This window comes from Eublepharis macularius, chromosome 4 (genome assembly GCF_028583425.1).
Source record: "Eublepharis macularius isolate TG4126 chromosome 4, MPM_Emac_v1.0, whole genome shotgun sequence".
NCBI lineage: Eukaryota > Metazoa > Chordata > Lepidosauria > Squamata > Eublepharidae > Eublepharis > Eublepharis macularius.
This window is the reverse complement of record NC_072793.1, coordinates 103,970,911-103,998,162: the sequence shown is the minus strand read 5'-3', so window position 1 is coordinate 103,998,162 and position 27,252 is coordinate 103,970,911. Positions and strand designations below refer to the sequence as shown.

The 27,252-nt window shown below is 38.5% G+C and overlaps 2 protein-coding genes across 6 annotated transcripts in view; one reads left to right on the top strand and one right to left on the bottom strand.

Moving 5' to 3' along the window:
• The window catches only part of PBRM1 (polybromo 1), an 87,781-nt gene extending 68,337 nt beyond the window's left edge, over positions 1-19,444 (top strand). For 3 of the 4 annotated variants that reach the window (XM_054976174.1, XM_054976175.1, XM_054976173.1), the window contains exons 24-31: positions 336-519; positions 3,343-3,553; positions 4,834-5,035; positions 8,611-8,775; positions 12,800-12,946; positions 14,190-14,257; positions 15,397-15,613; positions 16,280-19,444. In XM_054976174.1, the coding sequence (XP_054832149.1) occupies positions 336-519; positions 3,343-3,553; positions 4,834-5,035; positions 8,611-8,775; positions 12,800-12,946; positions 14,190-14,257; positions 15,397-15,613; positions 16,280-16,452 (1,367 nt within the window). In that variant the 3' untranslated portion in view covers positions 16,453-19,444. The remainder of the gene's footprint in view (positions 1-335; positions 520-3,342; positions 3,554-4,833; positions 5,036-8,610; positions 8,776-12,799; positions 12,947-14,189; positions 14,258-15,396; positions 15,614-16,279) is intronic. The other variant, XM_054976176.1, reaches the window with a different exon arrangement.
• Positions 12,967-26,611, bottom strand: LOC129327482 (ubiquinol-cytochrome-c reductase complex assembly factor 5). Of its 2 annotated transcripts, XR_008596832.1 has the most exons (4): positions 26,593-26,611; positions 24,973-25,164; positions 23,311-23,835; positions 12,967-13,957 (listed from the first exon to the last, which is right to left on the bottom strand). XR_008596832.1 is itself a non-coding variant. In XM_054976179.1 (3 exons), exons 2-3 carry the CDS (start codon positions 25,121-25,123, stop codon positions 23,777-23,779), a joined length of 210 nt encoding a protein of 69 aa, XP_054832154.1. In that variant the 5' UTR covers positions 25,124-25,164; positions 26,593-26,611; the 3' UTR covers positions 21,652-23,776. The 2 variants fall into 2 exon arrangements, 1 of the variants encoding a protein (XP_054832154.1); XM_054976179.1 differs by lacking the exon at positions 12,967-13,957 and having other exon boundaries at positions 21,652-23,835.
• Positions 26,612-27,252: the final 641 nt, after the last annotated feature.

Below are 27,252 nucleotides of genomic sequence, written 5' to 3'. Positions count from 1 at the left end.
AAAGTACTGCTTTGCAGTGTACCTAAGAGCACACCAAGGTGGTTTTGAGGGTCTGCTCCACAGGAACAGTGCTGCTGCCAGAAATGCTTGTGAGAAGAGCATCTGCATCATGATGTTCATCCACTTTCTGTTGAATCTCTTGGGTTTGGCTGGTGATGTGTATGGGGATATATCTCCCTTTGGGTGGAAGTTCTTAATTGTATGCATGTACTAGACTGAGGTTTCTGTTTGTTGATACAGGCTATGTGAGCCAGTATTAAACATTCTGATAGTGGAAAACACTACAGGCCTGTACCTGTTACTGAGAGAAATGTTTATTTTTCATCTTTTTATAGGGAAGTGTGCTGTGTTGTCTTTCAAAGACTTCCTATCCTGTAGGCCAACTGAGATCAGTGAAAATGATGTTCTCCTCTGTGAAAGCCGCTATAATGAAAGTGACAAGCAGATGAAAAAATTTAAGGGATTGAAAAGGTTTTCTCTCTCTGCAAAAGTCGTAGACGATGAAATTTACTACTTCAGGTAGAACAAGCTTTTAAAAATACTTCAACAATCACAGATATGGGAATTTTAGTTTGATCTGATAATGTACTTTAAAATCTCTCAGAAAAAGTCACTTTTGTAAAATTTGAAGTAGTAACTGAAACATCTTTTGAATTGTTGATCTCCAGTTCTGAATATGCACTTAATAAATGAAACTGTACACTAGTAGGGAGAGTCATCCAGAGCTTGCAGAAGAAGCAGTGTTACTTGGTTTTTTTCATTTTGTCCTGCCTTTCTGTCCAGTGGGGACTGAAAGTGGCTTGCATTGATCTCCTCTCGTCACATCAACCATGTAAGGTAGGTTAGGCTGAGAGTATAATATTGGTCTACGGTCACTCAGCATGCTTTAACAGCAGAGTGGAGACTTCTGACCATTACACCACACTGACTCTGTGCAAAGGACAGCGGTCAGGATAATTATTTAGGTATAATTAGTGGCCATATAATGATTTAGGTTATTTTTCCAGCTACAATTCTTTCATGGTAGTTGCTTTCAAAGGATTGTGCAGTGGTATTTTCCCAGTTCTGCAACTAGAAGAACTTTTACTGAAAACGCAAAAAGTTACCTGCAAAGTACGTTTACATATTTTTCTTTGACCTCCCACTTTGTACCATTTTATGTAGACTGTCATCAAGATGAATGTTCAAAACCAGAATCTCTAGAACATTCTTAAAGAATTAAACACAATGTATAAGTTTTTGTAATTCAGATTCCTGTTCAAAAGATTTTGCAAAGGAAAAAAAACACTGAGGGGGAAATGACTTTATTTGGAAAAAATAGGCATGTTTAGGAAAGGTTTGGTGTGAATTAAATGCTTTTTGTTGTAAAATGTTCTGCCATGAGATAAATGAATTCCATTCTTATCCATGGTTTGGAACATGCCACTCTTCTCAGCTAAGTACAGAGCTATCCCACATTGCACGGAGCCTTCTTGTGAGGCTCCCTGGGGGTGGGGTCCACCACCTGCCCATCCACCATGGTGCCACCACAGTTCCTGACTGTCAGGCTATGGATGACAGGCTATGGCAGATAGACCCTGTACCATTACAAGAATCCAGTCTTTTGGTTAAAAGGTTTTATTCAGGAATCAGATCATTTCCACAGATATGTCCATAGGATTACTCAGAAGCAAGGTAAGCAACTAAGCAGTAAAAACAGGTTGACAGGAACCATTCCTCTTAAAGAACACAATTACTCCTTTCCCCCTCCCATCAGTAAAAAACACAACTTTTGGCACGAACCTGTCCTAAGAACTTCTCACATATTTTAACTATCAAGTCTAGAAACTGAGAAAACAGATTAAAGTTGAAACAGTAATTCATGGGAGCGAGCAATGTACAAGGTCAGAAGCACCGAAAGCTTCCAAAGCCGTTAGATAAGACACCTGCAGCTTCAGTAAGCCTGTGAAAGCAAAGCAGTTATGTCATTGGCAATAGGACATCAAGGTACAGCATTAACACTGGTTCAGAATAACAGGTCTGCATCAAATAATGGTATGGATGGGGCACAGACATGACATTGACTCCTTAGGTTGGCTCCTGACGCCAGCCACCTTGTTGACCATTGCTCCAAGACATGTCCACCCAGTTGAGGGCTCCCCCGAGTGTCCTCAGAAGCGGTGGGGGAGGAGCTGGGACTGTGAACCCCTGGGAACTCCTTCCCACCTGAGAGGCTACCCTTCACAAACAGAGTCTGCTCTCCTCTCCAGCTGGAGGTTTGAATCCTCCTTAAATCCCTCCTCTCTAATGCAGACCCTACACTGCTTTCCAAGTGTCTAGGTGAGGCCCACACCTGGGCTAAGGGTTGTCACATGCCCTGCCCCAACCCCACCCTTGCACCCTATTGGGGGCTGCCTCCAGGTCCTGCTCCATGGCCCTTCTCAAGGCTGGGCCCTCCCTGGTCGCAGCCTGTTGAGGGCCAGAAGTAGTCATGGCCTGCCAGCTGCCACCAGACACCAACCCAGCCCTTGGGTGGAGGCCGAGAACTCTGGCCGACAAGGCTGGTGCCACGACTGGGCAGTGCTAGCCCTGATGCATCCTGATCGGAGGCTGACAGCTGGTTTGAGCTGCACTTGCTCAGCGAGGACATCTGCCTGCAGTATTGAGAACCCTTGCAGGACTTTTGCCCAGGCTGCCGAGCCTTGCCGCCCTGCAGGCAGCCTGGCTTCCCTGCCAGCAGCCTCCTTCAGCTCCCTCCCTTCATTGGCTGTTGGGCGGCCCCCCTGGCTGAGAATGACCCGGCAGCCTTGGCATCGCTGTGGCCATGGGGCTGATGTGAGGGAGCAGAGGGGAGTCCATGCAACAGGGCTGGCTCCAGACACTTCTTTGGAGGAAGAGCTGCTTCCATCTGAGGAAAATGGTGGGATGCAGCCCCACGTTAGCACTAGTGGGCAGTTGCAAATTTTCAAAGACATTCTCTTCTGCAAGATCTGCAACTACCGTATAAGAGACTCCTAAATATCTACTATGGGTTAGATCCTACTAGCATTTTTTGTAGTGCAAGAGAGGAAGGGTTTCCTTTTGACCTTCTGAACAAGAAGCCAAGTAGGATGAGGCTGCAGTGAAGAGGAGAATTGGTTCAGAATGCCCTTCTTCCTACTTTCACCAGCAGAAAAAGCTGATAGAATATAGCTTAGAGTTGTGGTACTGAGTTCACACAATAGTTTGCATGTTCTTTTTTTGAACATTTGATTTTCCTAATATGTTCCCACTCTTTCTTGAAACAACCATTTATTACTAAGCAGAATCCAGGAAGAATAAATTGCCAGAGAGAAGCTTTATTCCTGCACCGTTCTGTTTCAGGAAGCCCATAGTTCCTCAGAAGGAGCCATCTCCACTGCTTGAAAAGAAAATCCAACAGCTGGAAGCAAAATTTGCTGAATTGGAAGGAGGTGATGAGGACATTGAAGAGATTGGGGAAGAGGAAGGTGAAGTTGCAGAAGCTCCAGCTATTCCTCAGCTGCAGACTCCCTTGTCCAGTGAACTAGATATAATGCCATATACACCTCCACAGGTAGTAATATTTAGAAACTCTCTAAATTAAACTTGTTTTTACTCTTCTCCTTTGTGTTATAAAAAGGGTGTTTTGAGCGGCAGTAGTTCCCTAGACTGACTTTTCAAGATTATTTGGTCAATGTAGAGTTGGGTCCAAAGGGATATTAACATAGCACTACTGCAGAAGTAATTTTTTCATTAACTTCTTCCTGTTCCAGCAGACCTGTTCCAGATTTGTCTCCCCTCCCATGCTGCTATTTATGTGCCCTCCTTTTTGTGTGCATAATGTCTGTTATCACAGAGTTAGACCAATTGCAGAAGGTAGAAGGGCAGTTCATGCCAAACCTCCCTCCTCACTGGAAGCTCCATGTTGTATGCAGTTCAACTTTAGGAATATGTAGGAAGCTGCTCAGAGCAACAGAAATATATAAAAAATCACTTCTGTGAAATATGTTAATGTATCTTTAGATCTAGCCCACAGTTTATATAAATTCCAGAGCATTAGCTATCTTAATTATCTGCAGCTAACTGTAAATTTATTATGTCACAAGCTTTTGTGAGCCAGGGTCCACTTTGTCTGATGTGAGAAGTGTTACCATCAGTCAGTAGCTAGGTATTTAGCATTCTTGACTCAGTTACAGTTGTAATGACTGGTGTAGCTAGCTGGGTGGTGGCTCCCTCAAGGCTTAAACGGTGGCAAGGCATTTCTCATAGTTCAGCTGAAAGTAAACATAGCTGGGCCAGAAGTGATGCAGTGCAGGCTGGCAGGAAAAGGGGGTGAAGAGGTGCAGCCACTAAGTCCTGTGGAGAGCTGAGAGCAGATGGCACAGCTGGGTCAGGAAAGGTCTGGGAAAGAGGCAGAGCTGTGGGAGCCCTGGAGGCTGGGGCAGCAGGGAGCCAGCAGCTTACAACATGGCAGGGCCTGTCACAGTCCTAGGAAAGGCCCAGGAGGAAGCTGAGCTGTCAGAGTTCTGGAAAGCCCAAGGCAGGCTAGAAAGGTTGAGAGACTCTGTGGTGAGAGGAGGAACCAAGGGGTTGGGCCAAGAATGAGCCCATCAAGGGAACATAGTACTTACCTGGGAGGAAGGTCATCCACAGGCGGAAGACACAGTGATGTGAGGGAGTTTTTGCCAGTCCTATTTATTATTTTCTCGTTGAAAACATTCAAGTTAAAATGATACACGTGAAAAGGAGAAGTTCAGAAATTAGGGAAGGTATTCTCTAGTCATTGCTTATTAGCTTTGTTTCTTGAGACTTTTCTGTTAATATGTTTGTGACTGTAATTCTCTTTTCCCGTAGTCCACTCCCAAGTCTGCCAAGGGTAATGTAAAGAAGGAAGGTTCAAAAAGAAAGATCAACATGAGTGGTTATATCCTATTTAGTAGCGAAATGAGAGCAGTTATCAAAGCTCAACACCCAGACTATTCTTTCGGAGAGCTCAGTCGGCTTGTTGGAACAGAGTGGCGAAACTTAGAAGCATCCAAGAAAGCAGAATATGAAGGTAAGTGGTGAAGCCTTTTTGTCCCTTCCTTGTGGAAGAGATGCAGTGTCTTTTGGGAGCATGCAAGTGTTTAAAAAGGCAGTATCATTAGTTCTATCTTAGGCACTTAAATGTACAGCTGATACCAAAGAATCTGTACTGTAATGCACTGAGTGAATTTGTGGTACAGGTATTGAATTGCTGAGCTGACCTAATGCAACAAATGTGGGGCAGGACAGGAAGAAGAGCATAGAAAAGGAAGAATAGGTTGGGGCCAGGAATGGATGAGAGAGAAGCAAGTTGGCTTATGGCTGGAGTATTAGAAGTGGCCCAGGAGACAGGTGAAAAAGTGAAAGTCAAAAGGGGGACAGGATCTAAGAGGAGGAGAAAAACTAGACAAGTAGGCAAAAATGTTAACATAACAAATACTAAGTTTTGAAGGTTGTCTGTGATGATGTTTAGCATTTAATATTCAGACTAAAATCTGCATATATCAGAATTTTTTTACCATAGTCTTGATGTTTGACCCTTTTCCAGTACTAATAATAATCGAAAATTCCATTTAACTTCCTTTTTAAAAATAAATAAATAATGTAGTGTTGATTTATGCAATGTATAATAAAATATTTCAGAGTGAAAACTGTTGGTCTTCTCTCCAGTTCCTACCTTTTGAAGCATGTTCATATTCTGTATATAACCTGTCCCTTTACAGTGTGGTACTGGTATTATTCCTGATAATTATGATTACTTAAGTATTTCTGCCATGACTTGGATAACCCAGGTGAACCTGATCTTGTCAGATCTCCAAAGCTAAGCAGGGTTGGCCTTCATTAGTAATTGAATGAGAGACCTCTGACGAAGACCAGAGTTACAGAGGCAGGCAATGGCAAACCAATTCTGTTAGTCTCTTACCATGAAAACCGCACCAGGGGTCTCCATAAGTCAGCTATGACTTGAAGACCCTTTTCACCACCAAGTATTTCTACTTCAGTACTATTTTTATTTGATTACAGCTTTCCAGACTCTGTTCTCAGGCTGACCTTTTCTCAGCTGTTTCTGTCAAAGTTTGGTTTCCATGTCATCTTGTTCTTACATGAAGGGTATTGACAGAGATGTCAAAAAAGTCATTAATTTTGTCTTGTGCTTTGCATGAACAGATTTGTGGACAAAAGGAGTTATCCTGTGTGGAAGTGCAACTGAAAAGTTTTTTTTTTCTTTTTTCACTAAAAGCTATTTTTCTTCTTTTACTAAAAAAAATTCAGCTAAGGATAGAAATCGTTAGGGATGTATGCATAACTAAGTGTTATTCAGTAAGCCATGAAAACAAACTGCGGTATAATTTTGAGCCACTGAAAACTCATTACTGTGTGACCATTCTGAAGCACTGTTCATCCAAAACCAACGCATGTCTCTTCATTATGAACCTGAATAAGAAAATGCAAACAGGCAAGAGTTGGTTAAAGAGAGACATTTGGGTTCAAAAGACAAACACATTTCACCGTATCACACTGATTTGCAAGCCCTAGTTGAAGGATTTGAGATTGAGTTCTGTGAATTTCCGTGCTCAGTTCCTCCCTGCAAATTGCTGTTGAACTGCTTTATCAAAAGTCAGTTTTCCTGTCTGCTTAACATCTGCTACAAACCCTTTAGAACCCACTGTTGAAATGTTGGCTGTTGTTTTGCTGGTCTCAGTCCTGATTCAACTCTCCACAATTAACACAATACAATATTGATATAATATAATAATAACATATATTCAGTAAGAATGTATTAAGAGCTGTTTCAGCACAATATTCTCTTTAAAAAAACAGCCTAAACAATCAAGACAAGAGTCAGTTGTCAAGTTATTCCTTTTTCAAAGTATTAGAAAGAAGATCTTGGCTTCTTGATCTCTTTTTAAAGGGCTTCTGTGTTCTGACATACATTTTGTAACCTGGGTTATTCCTTATTCTAGGGATGTTTGTGAGTGTATAGCTATATGCTTTTTTCTTTTCCTAGACATAATTTTAATTAGTGTCCCTTAAAATATAAGTGAGGATGAAAGTATATATTGAAGTTGAGGAAAAGACTATGAATATTTTCTTGTTTGTTTGTAATGTATTAGTCTGTTGTATAAAAACATTTGGAATGCTTTTCTTTCTGTATAGGAAAGTAGTTATCTAATAGGACACATTGAAAAAAATTCTCCAGAGTTTCTTTTAATAGATTTTCTCCCCAGGGGTTTAGGATAAGACTTGGCTTCATATATCAGGAGTATGCAAGCATCACAATCATGGACAGACATTTAGAACACCTCCTTCGCTCATGTAAAAATTGCCATCTGATTAGAGTTTGTTCAATACAATATAAATATTAACTCTCACAGTAAGAGGAGGAAGTTTGTTTGGGACCTTGTAATGATTACATATGTGGTATTTAGGATACAAAACAGCTGCCAGATGAATGTGTCATTGTATCTAAACTGGCAAGCCTCTTGTGTGCAACAAGACTATACAAATGGGCCACCCACAGGTATCTCTGCCTACTTGGGGGATTCTTAATGCAGAAAAATATGACTTAGAAAGCCAGGGGATACCCTGATGATGACTGAATATCCTCCACAAGGGATAATGTTGATGGAAGATATGCATTGTTTAAATGGAAAAGAGTAACACAGTGGTAGAAGTTTCTACATATTTGAGTGACTTCTATGTCACTCAAATAGGATCAAATCTGTGATATGTAAACTGTAGGAGGTAATGATAAAACAGCCCCCAACTTCCTTCTTGCTATATAGCAAAGGGTGAGAAAGCTTCATCACTTCTGTTCCAGTCTGACTGGAGCCTTCAACAAAAGCATTTCTGTTAGGGGCAGAACGATACACCGCAGGATTTTATTGTAGATCCCTACTTGTGACAACAAAGAAACTGCTGCTAATGGATAAAGAAGGATGTAAAATAAAATTTCCCACCCAGTTGCTAGTTTAATATTAAATAAAGAGTACCCGTTCATATAAAAAGACTGTTACAAAGATTCTACATATTTGTTGCTTCGTTTGATAGTTCCACCAATTGTTTTAGAGTAGATACATGTTAGAATACCATTGTAGTGGTCATATTGGGCCACAGTTCTCTAGGGTCAGATTGGATGCATGTTTTGGATCCAAGTCTAACGGCTGTGGGCCTGCTAACTCTGGAACAGGCATATTGGTTTATGCAGAATGATTGTGCAGGGTTGCAACTCTGATATTTCATATACCCAAGAGTGTCTTACATCGCTGCCTTAAATCTAGTAGACAAAAAGGGCAAGTTGTACTGGTGCGTGTTTCTCTTAGTGCTGACATGTTGCTCACTAGTGACTTGATGACATTTTGATCTTTAATGTGAATAAATAAACTGTAAACTCCATAGACTCTTCCATGCTACTGGACTCTTTGTGATTTTGCTATATATATCTTTTATTTGGAAGACACATGAATCAAAATTACGTACTGTGTTGTTGAAAATTATCTGGTTTTTTTCACAGTAGCCTAAACTTGCACCTTTTTTAATGAGCAGAAAATATTTTTGAAATTCTGAGTTCGAAAACAGAACTGAAAATCTAAAATACTTTTGCAGAGCGAGCAGCTAAGGTTGCTGAGCAGCAGGAGAGAGAGCGAGCAGCACAGCAACAGCAGCAGAATTCTTCCCCCCGGGCAGGGACTCCTGTGGGGGCTCTTATGGGGGTGGTGCCACCACCAACACCAATGGGGATGCTCAATCCACAGTTGACACCTGTTCCAGGTAAAAAACAAAATAGGAGCTCTGACCATTTTTCTTTGTTCACTTTTAACTCATCATAACTCTGAGTATTATTCTTGAGTCACTTTATTCTTTACTGAAGAAGATGTTTAACATGTCTATTAAACCTTTTTTTTAAAAAAAATCCTCAAAATATTTTGATCACAGATTTCACCCTCACCGGTAGAGATGCTCACTTAATAATAAGCATGCAATCTTAGCCTAACCAAACTGAACCATCTTCTTTCCTAAGTAGCAAACCTGTTGCTGGTTTGCATTGTATCATATCATAGATATATAATGAGGGGCTGTTGTTGAATGTTAGAGCATCTGCTTTGCACACTGAAGGTTCCAAGTTCAGTCCCTGGCAGTTAAAAGGATCAGGTAGCAGGAGATATGAAAGACCCCTACCTGAGCCCCTGCAGAGCTGCAAGTCAGCGTAGACAGTGTTCCTCTTGATAGGCTGATGGTCTGACTCATTATAAGGCAGTTTTATATGTTCATAATGTTACATATTATTTTTTCCTGTGAAAATTGCAGAGTCAGCACAACTTGGAAAAAGCAAATTATTTTCTTTGGGGAGTATGTTATGTATGAACAGAATCGTTAGCTAAACTTCTCCAACAAAAACAACTCTTGCAGTATGGGTGAGATATTAAAATTGAGAGAGAATGTGACGTAATTCTTTGAGTGTAAATTTGAACAGCTAGCAACTAGAAGTAATTTGTTGTTTGATCTGATTAGTGATTTTAGAGGAACTGTGCAAGATCTGTGGGATATTGCAACTAGTTCTGTAGCCTTTGTGTTCATATTTGTTAAATGCAAGCCCATCTGTGCCACATTGCAGACCACTTTGGAAGCTGTGGAGTCTTGCAGTGCAATCCTAAGCAGAGTTACTCCATTCTAAGCCCAATGATTTCAGTGGGCTTAGACTGGAGTAACTCTGCTTAGGATTGCGCTGTTAGAAGCAATATGCCATGTTGGTCTGCTTCTTGAACAAGAAGGTCTACATGTGTCTTTGGGCATGCTCAAAGCTCAGCCACTCATCGTGCTCAGCCACTCATTGTAAACTTTTCTAGTTCTATGAAGCCATTTCATAGGACAACAACCTGCATTTTTAGGTGTACAAATTACAAAGGTAGTTATTTTATATATCAGTAGTATGCACATTTAAATTTGTAAGATTCTGCAGTTAGTATTTATTTTGAGGATCATTAAGTCTTGTAATTGGACTGATAGCAGAAACAAGAACAGGAATAAGTTTTTCCATCCCTAGTGTATGTTAGCTTGGCTTCATCTAGATGAATCTACTTTATGAATCAATTTTGAAATTTCATTTGCTTAACCAAGATCTGAATGAGTGTTTTGTGAGAAATAGAGTTGGTTTTAATTTTATATGTTAGTACATTATAATAATTAGTTAATTGTGATTCTTTTTCTCTCAAGGTATTTTGATTGTTTTAGGCTTTATAGGGCCAGCTGGCACAAGGAGCCTTCCTTTGATTCAAGAGGCTGTTCTTTCTGTGGAAGAGCCACTTGCATCGGGGGAAGACAACCTGCACTAGAAGAAAGTGCCATGGGATGCAGTCTAGTTCTTTATATTTGTCTAAATAAATTTGCTTTTGCAGTTGTTAATCTTTTCATTCATCCAAATTCAAGTAGAATAACATTCTCTTTGAAATACGACTTTAACCCAAAGAATATCTTCTTTCAAATATGAAAAAGAAACTGTGTTTGAATGATGTTTATGGTTGATTTTTCTTCTTACTTTATCTTTGATATCTTGAGCTATATAGTAAACTTTTCCAAATTCATGTTGAAAAAATCTAGGAACTGTATGAAATACTTGTATTTTGGGGTCAGGGGATACATTAATTGAAGAGACTTCCTAAAATACATTGTCAAATTTTGTCCTTCAAAATAATATCAGTGGTTTTCCATTAAGCTAGCATGTTAGTTTTTCTGTTGCATGGTATAGAAGTCTCCCAAGCTAATACACTGATTCCTCCTGTTTGGAAATGTCTAAATATTTGTTTACTTTAACTTTGATTTTACAGTCAGCAACCAGTATGATTCTGCAAAACTAATAATAAGATTTCCACAGTTTAATATTTTTCTCATTTGAGAAAAGTATTTTGTTTATTCTTATATTCAGAGTGGCTTACATTTTTCTTTAAAAAATCAAATAAAAACAACTATAACAGCAAAAAGGTTATTAAACAGCCCATACAAATCATAAGTGCCCAGCAGACAACAAAGCTATTTGTCTTACATTTGATGGGAACTGATTTTGTTGATTTTCATATCATGATAAATTATTTGCTATGCATGTTTCACATGAATACTTGTTTACTTGAGTAATTTAATGCTGAGAGCTGGAGTGCCAAAGTAGCTAGGAATGTGAGCCACAAAGCTCCCTAGTTCAAGTCTCCCATCATCCATAAACCTATTGTAACTTATTCCTCTTATCTGTAATATGAGGTTAACATACAGTACTAATATACTGTTATGTTAGGCTGCTGTAAGGATTACTGTGATGTTTATGCTTTGAATACTTAGTATATGGTATATCTGATACAAACGGGATATAAATATTTTAAATAAATTTATATTAATGACTGGATGCAAGCAATTTCTGATAGTTCAATATATTTCTGATAATTCAGTATGAAACATTGACTTTAAAAATGTTTGGAAATGCAACAGTCTGGTTGGTATTTTTTAATTCTGAGATTTTGGTGGGCTAGATCCAGTCCGTTGTATAAATTAGTCCAAGAAATGCTTCATTTTATAGTAGCTTCATTTGTGAGAATCTGTATATAGTTCAGTTTTTTATTGCACTAATAAAACTTTTTAGATAGAACAGTTGTGTTCCCATAGGATATCCATCTTTTCAGGACTCGTAGTGTACTTTTACAGTTTTCTCAGGACACAGATGTACACTTCCCTTTCTAACAGAGTTCCATCTCCACTGCATGGGGATACCTCATCCTCCTTGTGCTAGCCATGGCCTCTGCACCAGGATGGCAGCAACCATTAAACTTGTAGTTTTTGCAGCAGATGTCTGTGCTTATTTCCACAGCATCAGGAGCAGAAAGCGAACCTGCGTATTCAGCTTGTTTTATTTTAATTATTCTTAAATTGAGTTTAGGTGGCCAGCTTAAAATAATAGACAAAAAATAGTTCTGCTGCATTGCCTTTCTTTGGTGGATAGTTCTAAATTCATAGAAATAATTGTCTAAATCCATGACAGTTCTTCAGTCATGCAGATTAATAAGAGCCATGATTATCATGTAACAAATGCACGGACTTCTTGTCAGTGATCTATAAAAGTTAACTTACCTAGAAAGCAGTGTTTTGACAGAATGAAGTACTGAAGCTTTGGAACCAACATTAAAAATTTTGCACATAATTTTTCAGCATTTATTGGCAACAGAATAAATTATAGTAGTGGTGGTAATTTTAAAAGCTCAGCGAGAGTCTTATAATCTTACACGGTGAAGATTCCAAGAGGGCAACTCCTGTTACTTTTTTCCTGTGTTACATGAAAGACTTTCTTCTAAAGAAACAGTCTGTTTTAATGAGGTTGAATGAGATATGAGGGGGAAATAGTGCAGTCAATGCAGTGCTATTATATTAATTTCCCATTCATTTTAGTAGTCACATAGATTGTACATGAAATAGTGTGTTTTCTCTTTCACTTAGTCCACAATGTTTTCCAACTACTCTGAATGTGCAGATATGTTCATGTGACTAATGGAACATACTGCATTTGCTCACAGTGATGATAACCATTTAATGATGCCAGTTATTGTTTGCCCCATGAGGACTATGCAATTAAACCAAATACTAACTCAACCTAAGTAAAACATTAGGCTCTGTAACATTGTTCATTTTGTAAGGTACTAATTTGTAATATTGTACGGCAGTATTGAAGGTGCTCATGTGTGGGTAGTGCATGTGTTTATTTTTTTTGATCATTTTGCATGTCATTGATGCATGTTTGAAATTTGTTGTGTCCTTCAAGGCATGATAGGTGGCTATCCACCAGTGCTGCCACCTTTACAAGGCCCAGTTGATGGCATTGTTAGCATGAGCAGCATGCAGCCACTTCACCCTGGGGTGCCTCCACCCCACCAACTTCCACCAGGCATGCCAGGCATCCCACCGCAGGGTAAGAATGACCTCCTCATTCCCTCATTATCTCACTTTTCTGTTCTCACCATTTAACCAGTTGCTGTGGGAAAGGTTTACAGTATGTGCATTTGTAACTTTACCTACTTAACTCTGCAGAATACTCTAGGATACATTAACACATGTGGTGCAATGCTGAAATAGCCACAGCCTGTTTCCTGAATATACTGCTGTGTGTAGTTGACCCAACAACAAAGGAGTTCACCAGTGAAATATAAGAACACCTTTTTTTAAAGTATCAGATGGGCTTGCCTTTACAACCAGTGCAAAATATTTCAGTCAAGAGAATAGTGTGTGGAATATAGTTTAACAGTATGCCTTTTCACTTAAAGATGTAACTTTCAGTTACCTTCCAGGCTTGAAACAAGGGTTATTTTGGTGACATTAATCAGTCTGTATCCCTCACAAAGTAAACATGAAACATGGACAACCATTTTCCTTGGAAAGGAAATGTAAGCTGGTGGTTATTATACAAATCTCAGCTACCACTCAGATTTATCCTTTTTGTTGCTGATGATTTTTATTTCATTTTCTACATATGTTTATTTTATTTTTGTTTATGTCATTGTAGTCCGCCTTTCTCACTGAGACTCAAAGTGGATTACATAGTGTGAGATTAGTACAATCAATAGCAAGGACAAGGGCAGGCATTTCCATACAGTGTCAAATACATTTCCATAAATAATGTCAGAGGGTAAATAAATATAAGTTTACAAAGACATAGCATTAGCAAGTATCCAATATGGAGCTGAAGAATTGCTGAAACAGAACATAATCAATTATAGGACTGACATTAGACACCATGAAGCACAGGTAGTATATAGGAGTATATATTTAAAGCAACAGATAATATGTAAGGCAACATAGTGGTGAAGTCTGGTACGTTGGTTTCTTCAGTGTTGTGCAGGCCACCTCTCTGCTGCAGAATGAAAGTTCATATATTGTAGTTGTCCTCCTGTAGGGTTTGGTGGAGTATTTCCACAGTCTGTAGCTGAGATGTGGGTCATTAGTGGATGAAATAATATCGGATGAACCAAACGAGAAAGCATCTTTGTTATTATTAAATATACTGTTTTCAGAATTGTATGAAATTTTGACAGAAAATAGTACTTTTAAATTGCACAGGAATAGTTCACTTATTTGTTTGTTAGACATGTATCAGAAGCAAAGCCCTTTGTTGCTGGCAAATAAGGCTCTAATTTTGATTTCATTTTGAAATACAGGTGTTATAGGCCAAAATGTTCCTTCCATAGTAGGAACTCAAGCACCAGGAAGTCCATTTGGACAGCAAGTAAGTAATTTAGAAATGCACATGAAAATCATCAGTTCATAGTCTAGGGTTCTGCTTTTTGAAGAAGCTGTTCTCCTGTATCATAGAAATTATGTTGTCCTTCTAACTTGACAGCATTTCTCCCTTATCACATCTTGTCTAATATTTATTTATTTAAAAATATTCATACCCATCTTTCACACAAGGTTGGATCCAGCACAGAATTTCTTCTTCCACTAGAGCTTTCGTGCAGGCAGAAATTCAAGAAAAAGATCACAGTAGCCACTTGGGCTAAATGAAAATTATTGTATCCCCCCATATTTCCTTTTATGCAAGATATGTAACCAATTTCTGGTTAATGTAATGTTTTTAGGGAGGGAAGCACTGAATGTTGCACAAAAGAAGCTGCACTATATTTATTAATGTTTCCACTTGTCCAGTGATGTACTCAAGCCATGGGTTTCATTAAAAACCATAGCAAAATCACATAAAACCACAAGATTGGTTTCAGTGGATGTTGTAGGAGTTACAGGATATAAATTACATTTCAACCATTCCCAGAAACAGAAAGGTTAAGTAGGACTACAACGTTTTGATTTGTTTGGGGGAGGAAGATTGGTCGTCATCATCATCAGTAGCTCTGTTAATAGCTCCTTGTCAGTTCCTCCAGATTGGGGAGGAGCAGGGCTTCAAAACAATGCCTATTTCTCTCCTGTTTCCCTACCATTCCATCTAGGCTTGGTTTAAAGAAATGTAGGATCTGAATCTCGAATGAAGAATCAGTTTTCTGCTTCTTTAATGTAATATAAACTTTTTGTTGTGCATAAATAACATAACAGTATGTTGGCTCCAGCCACTGTTTGTGAGAATGGAAGACCTTTCTGTTCATGCAAGGGGAGGGATCCAATTTCTGTGAATTGCTGCTTCCAGTTTCAAGTTACACCCTTCATATCATTCTTGAATATTTCTTAAACCTCAGGAACAACAATTCCCCTAAGGAACTTACTTTAGTGATGGTATTCCGTGTATTCAATGAGCCATACTTTGAAACAGATCATATTTGCAAGAGCACATTCAGTCAACTTTGTTCATTGTGATTCACATGATTTTCTGTTTAACTTTTAAAGTGCCTTCCTACTTATTATCTTTTACTGTTCCAGATGGGTATCCTTGGCCCCCCAGGCCAACAGGCACCACCACCCTATCCTGGTCAGAATCCCACAACTCAGCCGGTCATTCAGCAGCCTACAACTCCTATGTTTGTCTCCCCTCCACCAAAGACACAGAGGCTTCTTCACTCTGAGGCTTATCTAAAATACATTGAAGGTCTAAGTGCTGACTCAAATAGCATTAGTAAGTGGGACCAGACCCTTTCGGGTAAGTGTAGTGTATAATATGATAGTTGAAGGCTTTGGGGGGGGGGTGTTGTATTTGGAAGCATTGTCACCTGTCCTGAACCATAGAGATGGGACAGGCTCCATCTTCTGCTGTCTGCATTTTATGATTTAATCACAGCCTCTGGTATATATACTGGTGCCTTATTTATGTAGTCTTGGATTGGCTTTTATCTGTTTAATACGTAATTTTAAATTTTTGTATTTATATGCCTGTTGTGAGCTACCCTGAGCCTGTATTTGGGGAGGACAGGATATAAATCTAATAATAAACATAAACATAAAAAAACCAAAACCAGTATTTGCAATATAGTATATTTTATTTGCTGTTTCTACCACTGCTCACATTTGAACTATGTGACAATTCAGTGGGAAGGATCACTAGGATGGGTAACAGAAGGATGTGGATTATACTTATAATGTGAATTATACCAATAATGTTGAACTTTATTTTTTAAAACATAATATTAAATGATGTGGATTATACTCATAATATTAAACTTTTATTGTAGTCATATTTGTTATTTTCAGTTGTAAACTGCCTTGAATGCATTGGCATGAAGGTAATATACAAATCTATTAAATAAGTTTTGTTTACACGTTGAGATGTTAAGGCACTTTTTAACTGCAGGCCATTTCACCATTTCAGCACGGAGGCGTGATGTCCACCTCTCAAAAGAACAAGAGAGCCGTCTTCCTACACACTGGTTGAAGAGCAAAGGGGCCCATACAACAATGGCAGATGCACTGTGGCGCCTTCGAGACTTGATGTTGAGAGATACTCTTAACATCCGCCAAGCATATAACATAGAAAATGTTTAACCTTTTGATACCAACATATAAAGAGTTCGTGGAACAATAGCAGTTTTAGTTATTGGTGGGGTTGGGCAAACTGTTTTTATTGCATCTTACTGTACATTGCAAGTTTTTTTTATATAAGGACACTTTTAATAAGTATATTTCACTTTTTGTTATATTATGTTGACTTTTCTTAAATATACAGACTTGTGCATATGGTTATTTGACTTGGAAGATGATCTCATATTTGGTTATAAATGCAAAACAAGGTGTCATCTTTTTATTTACTCTTGAGATTTCTGATGCCATTGATTTTTTTAAAAAAACAACAGAAGAGTGTTTACAGTTTTGCTCAGAAAAATGTGAAATTACTCCTGGTTTACACTTAGCATAATGAGAATCCATGTGCTTGTGTGGTACTTACTTCTGACAGATACTTCACAACTAAACAACTTGTTCTAAATAGAACTGTTGGGCTGAGTAGGGAATGGGAATCAACTTGGTAAATGTAAAACTTTGTGTGGCTGCTCTAAGGGTCCCAGAGCTTGATATAAAAGAATAGAAAAAATTGGCAAAGCCATAACTTTGGATAGAGTAGCTTCTATTGGTACTGCAAGTTCCAGTTGTCATTTGTAGAACTGTTAATATTGAAAGTAGTCTCATCAACAAAAATAAGAAACCTGGCATCTGTCGCCAGCAGACATTGGCCTAAGGAGAGAGAGCATATATCTACTGTACTTCTCCAGAATAAGGTCACCGCTCATCATCACCACTGCAGCTCCCTTAGGGGAGTCTATTGGAGGAAACATACAGCTGTTTTGTTCTATTTTGCTGTTTTAAAATGGTTCAGATTTTGATGGGCTACATAATGCCTTTTAATCTCCAAATCAGTAACAGAACATCTACATATTAAAAAGTTAGATTTTTAAAGATACAAAACTTTATCTGTCAATACTTATATTTAAGATTTTCTGACATTCCTGTTGCCAGAAGCAGAACTGGATGTTTCATTCTTTGCACAGTTTCAAGTCAGTATTGCAAGATTGATACAGATGTTTAACTCTGACCTTAAAGGTTAAGCAGCAGGACACTTTGAAGGGACACTTGCATTTAAAAATATTTTTTCTGTTAATGATTTGGCATTTTGTATCCTAAAAGTTCTTTACACTGACAAAAAGCATTGTAGTTCAGTTGTTGAGAATTTTAACAGAATAATTACAACTGTATTGCGGTGCTTATATTGATAACAGTATATAATAAGGTTTATAGATAAATGATTCTATATATCTATATATAGATATGTAGAATCAAGTGCTTAAATTTTTAATAAAACTTCCAAGTAAATTCCTTGGAATCACAGTCTTAGGGCATTTGTATTATAGTATTTGTCTTCTTTAATTGCAATCCAGAGATTACTTATAGGTGTGTCTTTAGTCCTGAGTGAGGCCCGTTGTGCCTTTGACCTTCTTAATTTTCTTCTGTCAACAGATTCTACCCCACTGTAGGGAAGTTCACTGTGCAAGTTGTCTGGTTTGTTACATAGATATATAATGAGATTTCCTAGAGTCATGGCCTTCAGCTGCTCAGGATGTGGTTTATAAAGTTAATACAGCCTTAAGCTGTGACAACTATTAGAGAGGCTCATCAGTACAGTTCAGTTTATAAAAGAAAGATATAAAGAGGTTTCTGTTAACCAAGATAAACCTGGAATAATGAGATTCATGTAGTATTGTGGTGATGTGATCCTTGTTTTGATTACAAGGTAATTTGATAAAGAATTGTTACCGTATTGGTTTCGGAAAATTAATGGTTTGCCAGAAGATAACGTTTATTGGACCAACTGTTAGTGTAGTTAATGAACGTTGTAATTCCGTATCTGTTTTTAATGCAAACCTAGAAAATGTAAGTTTCATGTAAAATTGACATTTTAGGGCCTGTTTCAACAGTACTGAGAATACTGATGATGTATAATGATAAGAGCAAGTAGTTTGTGTAACATGCAACCCCAAAAGATAAAGATCCAGTTCTTCAAATGAGGTACTAATGTAAAATACAATTTGATTAACATTATAGAGAAGAAATGTTTTCTATCCTTAACTTCTACAAGCTAAATAGTCTGTGTATGCATATCTTTAGTTTGTAGCCTTTGACAATATTTTAAAATATCAGAGGTACCCAGGAGTGCTGCTATTCCCAAATCTGTGCAGCCACCCAGGGGGTTTCCTTAGCTTTGTAGTATCTCCCAGCACCAAACCAGTTCTCCTTGGGAGATGCTTAAGTGAGTCCATAGATGCTTTTCTGTATCCGGGCCACTATATTGGACATTGCCTCAGACATTGCAGTTTTCAACAACAAAGTTTTAAAAATGCAGCAAGTTTTTGTTCTTTTTAGTACTTAGAACCATCATACCTTTACTAATATAATCATTTTAGGCATTGCAAAAATTACACCAAAGAACCTAAAATTTATTTATTTGTTATTTATTTTTTAAAAATACTTCTTTTAAGAACAGGAAGACACCTTTTGGAAGCTATGTATGTCAGAAAGATCAGTGTTGAATAATCTGCAGCGTTGTCTTTCCCAGACTTTCAAGCTAAGGGCAGCTTTACTACTCCTAGTGGACGAGGAGTAAACAATTAGAATTGTAAATGAGGCCTTAGCCTTTTCTTTATGGCAGTGCAGAGCACTGCTCCTAGACTGTTGGGCTGGCCCTAATTAATTTAATTTATTCCAAAATCATGTCTCTATGTACTTGGGAGCATTTCAGTAATTTCAGGGTTTAAGATTTAGTGGCTACAATCCAGTATTGCACAACCAGCTAACGGAACTATATTATAAATTGTTCAAGAAAACAAACTTATGTCTCATTTGTGGCCATTTGACCCCATTTGTTTTTTTCCACAGCCACGCAGTGTATTAGAATTAAAAAGACTTTGACAATGGAAATAAAAGTATGGGAAGTGGTTGGCTTGCGTGAGTGGAAAATATATATTTCATTAAACCAACTGGAAATGCTCATCTCCTACTCCTTATTCCCCGCTCTTTCCTTAAAGAGCAACTTGTTTGTGTAATAATTCAAGTTGATGTTTCTAACTTTTCAGCACATATGCTTTTGGACCTGGTTAATCCATGCCTCATTTTTACTCCTGGTTGTATACTCCATTGAGTAAAGTGGTAACTAGTCAATCTTCATGTATTCTCAGTTTATCTTTCTGAGGCTTTTAATTTAAATAAAATAATTTGCAGTTTGGATTAACCAGGTTTGATTGTTCCATTGAAATGTCTTATTAATTTTAGTTTTCTTGCATATATAATGTGCCCTGTAAAGAAAGCACAGTAACAAGTTGGTTGTATATACTGTTTGCCATAGTATTAGATGACATATTTGGGACAAAGGGAGAGATTTGTGGTGTTAGCAGAACTGAGCACCATGCCCCAAAAGAAACAAACTTTGGTATAAGTTAAAGCAGTCTAATTTGCCCTACTACTCAGATGATGAATTATCATCACCCAAGTTTAATGAATGGTATGATGATCTCTAGGAATTATTTCGTGTCTGAGTATTAAATCAAAATGGATAAAAATCTGTATACTGGTTTACAGCCTAGATGAATTAAGTTTTTGTAAATGTACGTTTTTGATCAAAAATATAACAAAACTTCTCTTCTGAACACATCTTAAAGACTATTTTTCTGTCATAAATAGTCCTAAGTGCATTTAATTCTACTTATGCGATGCAACAGTATCTTGCATAGTTTGGGCATAGCTTTAGACCAGGTCCTACAAGATTATTTATAAAGTTCCTAAAATGGGCACATTTTCAAATTATGATCATCTATAATGAATCACTTGTCATGAATTCCTGTATGTAGTTTGTGATATTTGTGATTCACAGATGTTTTAAGTGTCTTGTTTCATGAGACCTAGATATTGTGCTATCATTAAACTATAGCAATCACATGCAACTATATTGTCTCGCCCATACAGGAAAATCCAGTTGCAAATTATTGCTATAGTATAATGATAGTACAATATTCTCCAGAATTTCTTTTCCACCGTTTGCCATCTGAGGTCTTTAAATCTAAAAATACCAGAGATTGAACCTAGGACTTTCTGCATGCAAAACTCATACCGTACCAGCTAACCCAGCGCTCATGCACAACCCAGTTAATAGTGTAGGTGGTGCAGAACACATAAGACAGGTTTTCAGATTTTTTTCTTATTTGTGAGATCCTGGAAATATTTTCTTCTTAGAATGACCTGTCTGTGGGTCTGGTTTCAAACTAAAAAATAATTTCTAACAAACAGGACTAGCAGCTTCAAACCCCTAAAGACTACCTAATGTAGTGCCTGTTCCTTATGTCAATATGAAAGTGGAATTGTTTAGAGCAACTGGAGGGATCAGATTAGGTTCTGGGAGACCCAGGTTCCACTCCCCAGCCTGCCATGAAAGCTCACTGGGTGACATTGGGCCAATTGCACACACACAGCTCAGGGTTGTTGTGAAAAAATGGAGAGGAAAATGATGTGTTATGGGTTCCCATTGAGGAGAAAGGCAGGGTATAAATGAAGCGAATAAAATAGAGGCTGAAATGTTCTGCAAGGCAATTCAGTTGATTTTTATGTATGTCACACACATGAAAATGGAAGTCAACAGGTGGAGGCCACCAAGAGAATTGGGGCGGGGGGAGCATTCCCCCAGCCCAACTGATCCCAGCCTTGCCAGATCAACAGTGGCGCAACAAGAGTTAACCACCTTGATGTATCCAGGGTTCTTCAGCACCTCACAGAGGGGAGATGTGGATGAAGATGTGCTTGTTTTCTTTGATTCCAGTGGCCCAAAGAATGGGGCTACTGTGAATTCTTCATGAACAAAATATGATCAAAGGCAGCAAGAAGTTGAGTTCCTTGCTTTGAGTCAGATGGGGTAGATAATCTGTTGTGTAGTGTTTCCAAATTTTAATAAGCTCTGTAACAAACCCTCGTCTAACTCCGGCTTGGGCTGACCTTCCTTTAGCCTGAGGTAAAACTACTCCTTTCTAAGCTTGTGAAGCTTAAAACTGGGCTGGGAAGCCTTTCGTAGAGTGGTTGAGATTTAGCTTCAATTTTCTTTCTTGTCCCACCCTTCAGGGACATATAAGTGGTATGGTTACTCAGCCAAGTCCAAGTAAGGGAAAGATCAGGGGTTTGCGCTTCCCTTAAAAAGAAACTGGCACACAAGGCTTGTGGAGATACAAAATGAAACAGAAGGTTTATTTACAAGCAGGTAAAATAAGAAGGCATGTAGGCAGGTGTTTAAAACTGAAGTAACTTAGAGGATTATGAACTGAACATTTCACTGGTGTAAGGCACAAAACACTTGGTATGGTTCTTAAGTTGCTGGTTGTATATGAGATGTTGGTGTTACCATACTTAATTGTTACAGTAAGTTCTTTCTGAGGTTGGCACTCCAAGTTAGGTGCTCCTATTTTCACACACATGCACACAGCATGGCTTCCCCTTTTCTGCAGACTTTAGGATACACAACTGAGTCAAACCCTTTCAAGATACTAGACAGGTGTTATAGTTATGTCCCAGCTATAACCCTGTTCCTGTGGCCAAGGAGGAGACTCCTTTTTACCCCCTTCCTTGGCCCACTAAAATTCTCAGATCTGTGTCTACACAGAAGTTAGTGCTGTCTTTCCCACTTTAGTCCAAGGACTACAAGTGCTTCATGAACATAATGTTTTTTTCCTTAAAGGGTATACCTTTCCCTTTCTTCTTCACACAGAGAACTCTCTGGCTGACCCTCTCTGGTTAGAAGCCAGACTCCAACTCCCCTCACTCTTCAGTTTCCTCCAACTGTCAACCCTTCAACATTCCATCACCAACTGCCATTTCAGGCTAGTCACAAGGGGGGGGGGGGAGGAGAACCTGTCAATCATCCTCCCCTCTTTACTGCCCGGCAATCCCAGCATTTGAAGCTGAGTCCGCCACAAGCTCTTTTATCGCTTTGAAAATGTACTGCTCTCTAGCCGAAGAAGCATACCATCAATCTCTATAACTTGACCTGGAAAGCTTTTTAAAAATGGGCTAAAGTTAGTGTTTGCATAGCCTTGGAAGTCATGCTGGAAGGTTAGACAAAATGTGTGTTAGCACTGTTAAATTTCATGTACCAGTTTTATGACATATCAGTTTTAACCTCATTCTGTTGTATCATTTGCACAGTAGGAGGTACTGTTATTTCTTTTTTTATTATATGGATTCTATCCTTTAACCTTCCACACAATCCTCAAGCACTAGCTATTATATCCTTCAAACCAATGTCTTCCATAGTATAGGAAAGCATTCTGCTGCTGGTATGTTTCCCAGTATGATAGAATAGCTGCTGTCTACTGAATGACATTCTATTTGGCCTACAAGCCAGGTATCACAAATGTTGTCAAGAACTATATTACAAGAAAATGTTAAGTACTTCAAAACAGTGGTTCGTGAAACTTTTATACAGGCCCAGGTATTGGATATCTTTAATTTCTTCTGTAGGAAATGTATTCCACAGTAAGAAACCTTTAGCATGATTTGATCCATGTTTCAAAAACTACTTCCATTTATGATAGAACTACAATCAATCATACCACAAATCGTATTTGTTACATACATACTACTTTCTTGTGTATATTAGATTTTGGAACAGCCCATTTAGATACAATCATTTTCTGAAGCTACTGCCATGGCACAGCCATTCTCAAACAAATCACAGATTAAGTATATCAAGTTTACATCAGAAAATATATGTACACAAGTAAACCAAAGATGAAACTTAATCTCAAGCAAGAAAATCCTCACTTCTAAAATACAATATAATCTTTCATCTTACATACTTTCCTGGATACCCGAGAGTACCTTGTAACCCAGTATATATTGATCCATCTTCTGCATTCACAACAGAAAATCCATCTTCAGCAGAATGAAAAAAACAGCTAAAAGGGGGGAGGGGAATGACAAGATTTTAAATTCAATCAGGATATCTCCCTTATCCTGGAGGAAGAGGATAATTCTCCTGAGAAACCGGGAGCAGACTAATGGCAACTCTGCTCTCCTTACTCAACTGGAAGAAGTTCAGTGAAGTCAATTTATGGCTCCAGCTCTCTTATTCTGCTCAGCATCTGAGCAAACATTGCACAATGTGTTCGTAGAGCTGCACTGCTTTAGTTGCTTCTGGTATCCTATCTTCAGCCTTGGGTATGAAAACCATACCCGATGGTACCACCAATTGTTTGATGTGAAAACTTGCACATTTAACAGTGAACATCTCTTATTTATAGGATTTAAGGTTTCAGAACTCAGGAGCTACTGAAAGTGAAAAAAATCATCTTTGTTTCAAATTTTCATGCTGTCTTTCAGATTGCTTTCTACGATAAACATCATCTGTAAAATACCACAGAAAATTGTAGAAGTTTTAAAATTTACATTATTTTTATCTTTGCTAAGCTTCACCACAAAGTGATTAAAGTTTAAGTTAAATAAATACAAAAGCAGACAGCTGCTGCACAGATCATGCACTGACTGTAACAATAGGAGGAGGATTGTGGGAGTCAACCTCTTTTTAGAAATGTATCTTCCGCCAACTGTGGTTAATTTATCACCAGCTAGCTCTGTTCAACACAAAGGCTACCACTTAAAAATTTTCATTTGGGCTTGTTTAAGACTCAGCTGCAAGTGTAAAAAATGTTCTCAGCATCAGCAATCATCCTTTTTGCTGAAAACCTCTTAAGAAAAGTTTGTTTTCTTACTATCCGAAGTTGTTGGTGATTCAGCTATGAAGAACAGACGCTATAATATCTTAAATGTGGGGTGGTTCACCCCTGCTTTAAAAAAAAAAACCCTAACTTGGCTGGCTGTAGATACCCCAGCCAGCTACCACCTATTTCTAACCTTCCCTTTCAGAGGAAGGTCAATAAACATGCAGCTGCACAGAAATTTGTACATCTGCATACTACCAGTTTCTTAAAATCTGATCAATTGTTTCATGGAGTATTGTTAAGTAAATGCCTGCAGATCAATGATATCAAAAGATTTAAAATAGCTGTCCATTAATTAGAGCTACTTCTCTATTCTAGTCAAAGTTGCATTTAATGACAAGTCTTCTGCTACAATTATTTATACAATCATTCTCTATGACTTAATGCTGATACATAGCAGCAAAAACAAGTGCACAACAGAAAGATAATAGTGGTTTCTGCAAAGAAAAAGGACTCCCAGATATCAATTAAAAATGATCCAATAAAGATTACGTATGCTCATTATGCTTTAAAATGCATAGAATGGATTAAGAATTAAATGTCCATGGGTGGGAGTGGTCAAAGAAGGTCCTAAAGAGAAAGATGGGAATCATGAGGAAACTTTCCAATTGTCCCTCAACCTGTCAACTTGATTTGAAACTTACTTTAAAACAGGAATGAGTTATACAAACTGGAAAAGATAAGCAAGTCTGGCATTTGATAATGTCCTTGTAAAAATAACTGCTATGAGATCCTAGACAGTTCATCTTAAAGCAATACTTACAAAAAGTCTCTTTGCCAAGTCGAACATTGATCATAAACCACTCCATAGCACCTCCAAGGATAAAGAAGAAAGGAAGAAATCTATACACACCAAAGCGTTTTTTTCCTGGAACCATGCGCAATAACTGCCTTATTTTATGCTTAGTTGGCATTTTACAAAGTTCAGAACCCTCCCAAGGGTGTTGAGCTAATCCTAGAAGACAATAATATATGAAAGTGGCTAGTAAAACTGCATGAAATATAGGTAACCAATTGACTTTAATCTGCGTATCTCATACTGATGACTATAGCTTATGAATTTGTTCAAATGGCAAGAAAAGAGCCATGAAGGCCGATTACATGGCTGTTTATAAATACCTGAGGAGAAGCTTGGTATCCTCTATTTCCCCCTATGAGGATCTCTCATCCACACCAAACCTGGGAACTTCTGTCCCAGTACTAGTCTATTAAGCCTTTACTTAGCACCACATGTGAGCTAGGTACACATTACCAATATGGAATATAAAAGTTTCTAGCATTTGCTCTACAGTAATCGTCTGAATAATTTTACATAGGGACTTCAAAACCTGCTATATGATTTTGTGTCTAGAATATAGACTAGTCAGTCATTTAAATACAGATATTTCCCAGCTCAGTGCAGCATTTAATCATGTTTAGAATCACAACTCATGAAATTTTCAGATCTAAGCTTTTCAGAGTCTGAAAGCTAAGCAGGAACCAGCCATGGCTAGTACTTTGGTTGGAAGACTATCACAGAAGATCAGGGTTGCTGCAGAGATGGGCAATGGCAAAACACCTCTGTTTCTTGCCTTGAAAACCCCTTAAGGTGGAACTTCATGGAATTTCCATTACTCAGTTGTGAAGTAATGGCACTTTATTATTAAGGTAATCCTACACAACTGAGAAGAGATACGATTGGCAGGCTCCTCTTTTCTCCCACAATTGGCTACAATATCTTAATTTTGAGAAAATATTTAAAGTCACTTAAATAGATGTAGAAGGATGTAACTGTTTAGGACTAAACATACTTTTGAGTATACAAGTACAGGATTGCATGGAAGATCGCCTAGCAGCTTGCATGACAGTAGGGCAAGTGGCCAGGACAAAAATACCCTGCCCCTTTAACAGAGGCTTAACTGTCTGGAAATGGGCAAGTGAAGCTTTTTAGGGCATGTAAGGCTGATTTCGCACACATTGAATAATGCACTTCCAATCCTCTTTATAGATCATGTGGAACAGATTTTTTTGTGTGCGGAACAAAAAATCCACCTCAAACGATTGATAAAGTGCATCGAAAGTACATTATCCAATGTGTGCAGAATCAGCCAACTTCACGAAAATAACAGTCCATTAAACTTCTCCAGGACAGCTAGCAACTCTACACGTGATGATTTTAACCTGGAACTCTGCAGCCCTTGTCTGATATTACCCACCACACCGACTAGTTGTCAGGTGCCCTTCACTTTTTAATGCGTTTTTGAGGCTCTTTCTTCACTTGCTCCCACTGCCCGCACCTCTTTCCCACTCAGACAATGCCCCGATATCCCTTCGAAACCAGCTCAGTCCCACAACCAGCGTGAAGCCGCCCCACGAGAGAGCACACCCAACTCCTACCCCTCACCTTGGACACAAGCAGGAAGGGCAGGCCGCGCTAGACGCCGGAGGCGGGGCAGTCGGCAGCCACGTGACGGAACGCGCTGGAGACATGAGCCTGATTGGCCCGTCATTTCGGGCCGCGGCTAGCGCTGAGGAAGGCGGAGCTTGGGGGGACGCGCGGCGAGACTTAGAGGTGGGGCTGGTTTATGGCGCTCGCTGCGGTTAGCACATTATGGTGAAATCACCAGCTCTTCTAACCTGCGCAAGCTTGCCAGCTCAGACTTGTGCATCGTTAACCAAAGGAGTTTGACTAAGCGTAGTGAGTCTTACTCCAGTGTAAGTGTATGTAAATTGCAGGGCAAAGGCTGCGATCGAATTGTAGTTTGTCTAATTATCAAAGAGCAATGTTACAAATCAAATCGTAATTATATATAATTACAAAAGGGTAACGAGTGGCCTTTCTCTTTGGAAGAAGTATTCTGTTAGTACAGGTCGAGTCTCGAAATGGCTGGACCATGAGATCTTTTATCTCGCTTCTCTCAGTTTTATTAATTTTTATGCTTTTAAATTGCCTGTGTTTAAGTATTGGTTAGCAGCAGCTTTGGTTGTTACCGTAATAACGGAAAGTTGAAATATACATTTTCTTTTTTAAACAAATGAAACGAAACAATCAGAATTGTTCTGA

What these genes read in the sequence shown, in the direction of transcription:
- LOC129327482 (XM_054976179.1), bottom strand. Translation starts at nt 25,123, where the DNA reads ATGCCAACTAAGCATAAAATAAGGCAGTTATTGCGCATGGTTCCAGGA. An exon ending in ACTTGGCAAAGAGACTTTTT is followed by an intron (nt 23,836 to 24,972) that starts GTAAGTATTGCT and finishes GGTATTTTACAG; the next exon opens with ATGATGTTTATCGTAGAAAG.